The 7,945-nt window shown below is 41.1% G+C and overlaps 2 protein-coding genes across 5 annotated transcripts; one reads left to right on the top strand and one right to left on the bottom strand.

Moving 5' to 3' along the window:
• The first annotated feature begins 67 nt into the window (after positions 1-67).
• Positions 68-4,381, top strand: lrrc14b (leucine rich repeat containing 14B). Its single transcript, XM_066673590.1, has 3 exons — positions 68-972; positions 3,509-3,868; positions 4,066-4,381. Exons 1-3 carry the CDS (start codon positions 68-70, stop codon positions 4,379-4,381), a joined length of 1,581 nt encoding a protein of 526 aa, XP_066529687.1.
• A 550-nt stretch (positions 4,382-4,931) lies between these two features.
• uqcrb (ubiquinol-cytochrome c reductase binding protein) lies at positions 4,932-6,923 on the bottom strand. Of its 4 annotated transcripts, none has more exons than XM_066675116.1 (4): positions 6,775-6,923; positions 5,731-5,802; positions 5,436-5,602; positions 4,932-5,114 (listed from the first exon to the last, which is right to left on the bottom strand). In XM_066675116.1, the coding sequence occupies exons 1-4, from the start codon at positions 6,791-6,793 to the stop codon at positions 5,037-5,039; spliced, it is 336 nt and encodes a 111-aa protein (XP_066531213.1). In that variant the 5' UTR covers positions 6,794-6,923; the 3' UTR covers positions 4,932-5,036. The 4 variants fall into 4 exon arrangements, with proteins under 4 accessions (XP_066531213.1, XP_066531212.1, XP_066531214.1 ...); XM_066675115.1 differs by lacking the exon at positions 6,775-6,923 and adding an exon at positions 6,554-6,732; XM_066675117.1 differs by lacking the exon at positions 6,775-6,923 and adding an exon at positions 6,532-6,670.
• Positions 6,924-7,945: the final 1,022 nt, after the last annotated feature.

The following is a 7,945-nucleotide window of genomic DNA, read 5'->3' as shown; positions in this document are numbered from 1 at the left end:
TTCACCAAAGGGCCGACACCTTTCTGAAGAACTTTGGTAGAAGAATTTGTGTGGCTTGAGAAGAGGCATGAAGAGCTTGAAGTTCTTAGCAGCTGAAGGCTTTGTTCTAAGTGGCCCAACTGCCAGTAAGAACCTTAGTTGTCTGTCTTACGACTTGTACCCTATCCTGTTTAAAGCCTGTTACCTGCAGGAAGCAGCAGTGGTGCTCCATGACCTGGTTGCTGTGTGGCCTCTAACAGAACTCAGCCTGCGCAGACTGCTGGGTAAGACAGTGGACTGTGAGACTGACCTCACCTCCAGCACCTGCAGACTCTGTCTCACAGCCGTGCTGACCGGTCTGAGGGACTACATACTCCATGCTCCCACAACCTATGCCAAAGTCCTGCGTGTAGTTGATCTGACGGGCCTGCAGGACGTTCAGTGCCAGGTCTGCCCCTGCAGACGCACACTGGGCCGCTGGGCACGCACTGACCTACTCACTCGCATGTGTTATGAAACCCTGGTGGCCATGCAGGCTGGTCAGTCAGCAGCATCTGCTTTTGAGCTGCAGGTGGATGTCAGGCTTGAGGCTTTTGTGACTGGACGCAACTATGAAACAGTGTCTCAAGCTCTCCTCCTGTTAAACCACTGTCCATTGAAAGTGCGCTGCATGGGCCTGCGTGTGGACTCTCTGCCCCTTAAGAACCTCTTCTACCTGCTGCGGTTGGCTGAGCCCCAGGGTTTGCAGAAGCTGGAGGTTGTGCACAATGTGCGGCTAGAGGCACCACACCTGGAGGTGATGTTCTCACAGTTGCAGTTCCCCCAGCTGCGCTCCCTCACTCTGCCTGCACAGGCACTGGACATTCGCAGGCTGGGCCCACAAGACCAGGGCCAACTGGGGCTGCTGGGAGAGCTCATGAGTAAGATGAAGGAGCTGAGGGAGCTCTACCTAGGCTTCTCAACACTCACAGGACACTTGCGCAAACTTCTGAGGTGGGTACGAAAAAATGAAGGCTATAATTATTGTTAATCAAACTTTTAAACTGGAATGAGACACTGTCTTTTAAACGTACGGAGTACCAATGTCCTTCAATTAATGAAATAGTTAATGCACTTTAGCAGTGTGTCCTATACAATCTTTGGAGTAGTGCACATGCATGAATGCATAGGTGTAATGTACCTACGGTTCCTTTGGAAACTTGAGGAACTTGTCTTGCTAAGCAATGGAGCCATGAGAACTTAAATTGTGTCCCATTATTTACACTTGCAGCCTCACCCCTTGATTGTGTGTGCTGGTGCAAGTGTGCTGCAATTCAGGGGGTCTTGTTTTCTCCAACAGTGGAAGCATCACACAATAGTGAAGGCTGTTGCATTATTTCCACTGTGATCCTTTAATAATTCAGTCCCTAAATTCAGGTGTAAACATATCATATGTTATCTAGTATTTATTTAATGGTATTAACTCTGCAGTTAAAGCTGTTGTGAGTGGAGAGTGTTACAATCCTCTTTTCAAGTTTCCAGCATTGTGAACACATACACATGTTCATCCTTCAAAAACAAGTGAAATAAAACAGAATTTCAATCTGAATATACAGGATCCTAGGAATATAGGGTGATTTCCAAAAGGACAAAAAGAAAACACAGTGCCTGTGAAATCACAGTGTCCAGGAAACTAGACATTTCACAAAGGGAAATAAAAGTGCGTTGGAAACAGGCTTTGACATAGGCCCAGTTTAATGCTAACACTGTAGCTGTAGAGGCATCTGTAAACAAGACTATTTATGCAGTCAGTAATGAATTAGTCTGTGTAGTTTTTTCCTACTTTTAAAGATAGCATGTGGCGTGTCACCTTGATCACTGATTTGGGATAGGACAATATTCTGTTTATTCTCCCTGGCTGCTAGAATGTGACAGCTGCTCCATGCCAAAGCTACAAGTAGGCCAGATCACATCCCTGGTGGCCAAGTCTATGTACAAACAGCTTAGTAGTTGCCTCTTAAAATAACAGTCAAAATACAGCATGTGAAGAAACAGAAAATGGTTAAATATACAGGTGCATCTCAACAAATAAGAATATCATCAAAAAGTTTCTTTAAAAAAGTTAATTTCAGAAATTCAATTAAGAAAGTGAAACTCATATATAGATATTACAAACAGAAAGTTCTATTTCAAGCGTTTATTTCTTTTAATGTTGATGATTATGAATTACACCCAAAAGTCATTATCTCAGAAAAATACCTGCAAATGTTTCCTAAGCCTTTAAAATGGTCCCTTAGTCTGGTTCAGTAGGCTACACGATCATGGGGAATACTGCTGACTTGACAGATGTCATTGACACCCTCCTGCTGTATCCAGGCACATTAATGGAAAGGTGAGTGGAAGGAAAAGTGTGGTAGAAAAAGGTGCACAAGCAACAGGGACAACCACAGCCTTGAAAGCAGTGTCAAGAAAAGGTCATTCAAAAATTTTGCTGGGATTCACAAGGAGTGGACTGCTGGAGTCCTACTGTCACATTCCTTGTGTCAAGCCACTCATGACCCAGAGACAACACCAGAAGTGTCTTACCTGGGCCAAGGAGAAAAAGGACTGGACTAATGCTCAGTGTCCAAAGTCTTGATTTTAGATTAAAGTAAATTTTGCATTTCATTTGGAAATCAAGGTCCCAGAGTCTGGAGGAAGAGTGGAGAGGCACACAATCCAAGCTGCTGGAGTCTAGTGTGAAGTTTCTACAATCAGTGATGATTTGGGGAGCCATGTCATCTGCTGGTGTTGGTCCACTGTGTTTTGTCAAGTCCAAAGTCAATGCAGCTGTCTACGAGGAAATTGTAGAGCACTTCATGCACCCTCTGATGACAAGCTTTATGGAGATGTGGATTTCCAACAGGACTTAGCACCTGTCCACACTGCCAAAAGTAATAACCACAGTATCACTGTGTTTGATTGGCCACCACTCTCGCCTGACCTAAACTCCATAGAGAATCTATGGGGCATTGTCAACAAGAAGATGAGAGACACCAGACCCAACAATGCAGACGAGCTGAAGGCCACTATCAAAGCAACCTGGGCCTACATAACACCTCAGCAGTGTCACAGAGTGATCGCGCCCACGCCACACCGCATTGATGCAGTAATTCATACAAAAGGATCCCTGACCAAGTATTGAGTGCATATACTGTACATTCTTTTCAGTAGGCAAACATTTCTGCATTAAAAATCATTTTCTAAACTGGCCTTATATAATATTCTAATTTTCTGTTTGTAATGAATCTATGAGTTTCACTTTTTGAACTGAAATACTGAGATGAATTAACTTTTTGATGATATTCTAATTTATTGAGATGCACCTGTATATGAAAGAGATTTGCAAACACCATTCAAAATGCTTTTAGAAGGAAGAAAAGCTCATGGTCTTGTGAACTAGTCTGAGGGTCATACCAAGGAAAAAATAAAATGTTCTTATTCCATTAATTAATGTGCCTTGATTATGTATTATTTTCCTAAGGAAACTCTTATCTTTCCATTGTACCAGTCCTTTGAACACTCCACTGCAGTGTATAGAACTGGCTAATTGCTGCCTAAGCCCAGTGGACATGGCCTACCTGGCTAACAGCCTGCACAGTGAATTCCTAATAAAGCTGGACCTGAGTGGCCATGAGGTGGCTGAGCTCTTTCCCAATACCTTCTGCAAGCTGCTGCATCGCTGTTCGGCCACTCTCACAAGTCTGGGCTTGGAGGAGTGTGGCCTGGCTGATGAGAATCTGGATCTCCTGATTCATGCTCTAGCTCCATGCCATGGCCTACAGGAGCTGAAGATCTTGGGGAACCCACTGACAACTCCTGCCCTCCGCCACCTCTTCAACATGCTGGCACAAGGCTACTTAGCACTGAGGTAAAACATACAGCTAGTAAATCCACCTCTGTCTGTTCTTAAGGGGCAGTATTCTATGCTTTTTACCTTCAAAACAGGTCCATATCCATTATATTTACTTATTTTTCTTATTAATTAAGAAAACAGTAACTATTATTTGATATGAAGTATGTAAATGATTAAATGATTTGTTTCATAGAACATACTACTCTTATCAGGTATATAGAGCTGCCTGTGCCCAGAGACTGTTATTCTGAAGATGCAACATACCCTCTGGATGATTCCACACTGCAGAAGTATGATCAAGAGAAGTTCCACCAAGCCAGGAGAGAACTGGTAGGAATCCTGGAAAGAGCTGGCAAAAGCTATATTGAAGTATGCACACCACTTTTGGGCATCTATGATCCTGACATCCACGAGACAAGTAACGAGCTTGGGGTTTCCATGCTGCACTCCTTTAATAATGTCATAGGAAACTTCATAGAGACTGTAACAAATGTCACTGAACGGAGAGAAGAAAATATGAAGCAGTGAATGTGTGGAACTTTTAACATTTTATGTGTGAACCTATAAAAACAAAATAGTAACAATAATTTTCATGGTGTACTATTTGTATGGTGTTATTTCTAGTGCTCACAAGTCTCAAAAAATAACCAAAAGCCACATTTGTGATTTTAATATAATATAAACAGAGGAACTGCCATTAAGCCTATACAAAGCTTCTGTTACATTTCTAACTGCAAAATAGCACTGAATTTTAAGGTTTCAAATGGACTTATATCATGATTGTGAACACAACTAATAAAAATTATTCTAGATTTCTAAAAATGTTTAAAAGCTACATTTTATGACATTTATATAAACTACTTTAACTGAATTGCATTAAACAATGGACATTTTTTGATAGCAACTGTTTGTTTGTAAGTAAATTGTATATAAATATATCTTTAATATCTTTAAAGCATTGACATGAAGTGTTAGTGAAGTGTAGCTCCCTGAAATAAAGATTTAATTTAAAAAAATATTTATTTTAATGTTTATGTTAAAAACTTATACAGAAAAAAACACAGAGAAAGGTATTTGAAAGAAAAAATTTAATAAGTACAGGGGCTTCACAATTCATAAACATTATCTTAAATACAAGACACTACACCAAAGAGCAGGTGGTTTTCTCCTCCTCCTGTGTATTCTATTTCTTCTGCCATTCTTCCCTCTCTTGTCTTTCACGGATAACCTCCTTTAGGTAGGGTGTAAGGTAAGGTACATCCTACAAGGTGGACAAGGGGGAAGCAATTTTCAGTCATGTGACAATATTGTTCCACAGGCTAAGTCGTCTATGCAAATATGAAAAAATGTCATTTGAGAATATGCTACACACAATTCCTTAAAATAAAATGAAATCACACTAACACTGTAGTCATAAATAGCATGGACCAAAAAAAAAAGAGCAGAACATTAAAATAAATCATTTACAAATCATCTCTGGGTAGGCTCCGGACCCACCATGACCCTGAAGCGAATAACCGGTTACAAACCATGAATGGATGAATTTACAAAATTATTCTAGAGATACTGAGTGCATCCTTACCTCCTCTAATTTTGTCCATTGGTCCTTTGGCAGAATCTGTTGCTTCATGGACAGGTCAAGGGCTCGCTTGACGCGAAACATGCGATCATTGTAGACTGGCTCTGGAAGGCGACGAATAGCCTCTTTCACATCCATGTTCTCATAGATAGTGTCATCTCGCATTAGACCTGTACGGTTTAGAATCATGTGACAGGGGTCAAAGGTTAAAAACCTCATCTATATATGACAGAATGTAAAAACAACTTAACACTTTTATTTACTTATTTGTTTTTATAGAAAAGTAAATTTTACTGACCAAGCTTGTTAAATCCACATGCATTGTAGTACCACTTCTTAAAGCCCAGAAAAAGCCTGCTGCTTGCCACTGCTGGGAGAAGAAAGCAAAGATAATGTTTCATATAGAGAGCAAAATGTGGCACACATAAGAACTATACAGTAAAGCATGCCCCAGTGCAAAACTAAAAGAAGAAAACCTATTAGAACATCAACCATGTGTCACAGAGAGTATGTGGGCAAAAGGGACATCCTAACTTTTTTCTTTTAGCCATTCACTTATACTAGGATGCAACTGACCTTCAGCAGAATACACTGGCATTAATGTTAGCATGCTCTTACAGCAACCCTGCACTATAGTAACTTCTCAACACTTAGGATGTACCTCACTGGGAGGCTTGATTGAAACAAGCATACAAAACAATTGCTAACAAGATGGCCAGGCTCAAATATGTGTACATTTTAATTAACAGAAGAAGTTAAACAAACATCTGGAGAAAAAAAGGTTAGTGTGGGGGAAGAAAGAATGAGAACTTAACAGAAAAGGATACAGAGAAAGTTGATGATAATCAGACTGAGAATTAGAAAGACAGACAGATAGAAGACAGAGATCCGAGGAAGTCACTTTCAGTGGGAAACGTTGTAATACGACGGCTGTGTCCAAAACTGCACATTGCCACACTACACAGGCTACACTGATAAACACACTTCTAATGGTGGAGCGGTGCTCGGACAGACTGATAAGGCAGTATACAGTTATGAGTATCGGATTTCAATCTTATACTGCGGTAAATCCCAAATATTTCGTGAACCCATATGTTACAGGATAAACTCCACCGACTGACGAATCTGAAACGCTCCGTGTCCGTCAGGGACGCTGCTCCTACAGGGGACGGATCGTAGAGGACACGGGGCTAATGTCCAAGGAGAGAGACAACGGGACACACACACATTCTGAACATGGACTGAGAGAATATACAGCACACACACAAACAACACCACCACAATCATACACTCCTCATACCATGGTATATCCAAAACATTTAACAATAACGTTCTTTATTACCTGATGCCTTCGACGCCATGTTCGATGTCGGAGAGCAGCAAAGCACTGTGGGAACCGTGACGACTCGAGCACCAAGTCCCAAAACCACTTACACTTCCCTGTTCCCTACCTAGTGCACACGGTGAGACTCGCAATGACAGGCGAAGATATGAACTCAAAAAATACGCTAGAATTATGAGAAGCCACTTGAAATTCAACCTTTTTATTTCACACGGGGATAGGAGATACTACTAAATACTAAAGTGCTCTAATTAAGATTAAACTAAGTCTGAACGTTAATGTACGTTGTTAAACTTTGCAAAGTACGGCACTATAAGATCTATATTACATTAAATGATTCATTTCCTATAATGTTTTCAATAATGCCACCGTTCCAGTTCCAGGCTGAACTTAGTAAACACCTGAAATGCATCGCAAACATTCATTCATTCATTATCTGTAAGCGCTTATCCAATTCAGGGTCGCGGTGGGTCCAGAGCCTACCTGGAATCATTGGGCACAAGGCAGGAATACACCCTGGAGGGGGCGCCAGTCCTTCACAGGGCAACACACACACACACACACATTCACACCTACGGACACTTTGAGTCACCAATCCACCTACCACACCAACTCCTCACAGACAGTCACCCGGAGCGGGAATCGAACCCGCAACCTCCAGGCCCTTGGAGCTGTGTGACTGCGACACCTACCTTCTGCACCACCGTGCCGCCCCATCGCAAACATATTAGAAGATTTTCTAAGTTCTAAATATAAAGGATTTTGGCAATTAGGAGGTCCTAAATGAGACTTTACGGTAATTAGTGGCCCTAAATAGGAGTCTTTAATCCCCATGTTTTTAAAGAAAATATTCATGGTGATATATTGGATTGGAAGTCCAGTTTCACACGCATGAAGCCCACATTTTGCTACTGTACCGGTTTGACAGGTCAACACCTAAAATGAAGTCAAGTCCATGTTCATATATGGACACAATTTATAGAAAGCAAATCAAAAAGATAGACCTAGCTGAAGTAAACAAACTGGCCAATAATTATTGTTCCTTATTTTCTTATGCCTGTATATTCTGAACTGTGGTGCTTTGCAGATGAGATCTGATGGAATAAATATAACAAAAGTGATTTCACATTGTTATGTTTATTATAACTATAATATATTATAGTTTCTTCTG

Source organism: Hoplias malabaricus, chromosome 6 (assembly GCF_029633855.1).
Source record: "Hoplias malabaricus isolate fHopMal1 chromosome 6, fHopMal1.hap1, whole genome shotgun sequence".
Classification (NCBI taxonomy): Eukaryota; Metazoa; Chordata; class Actinopteri; order Characiformes; family Erythrinidae; genus Hoplias; species Hoplias malabaricus.
This window is presented reverse-complemented; position numbering and strand designations above follow the sequence as displayed.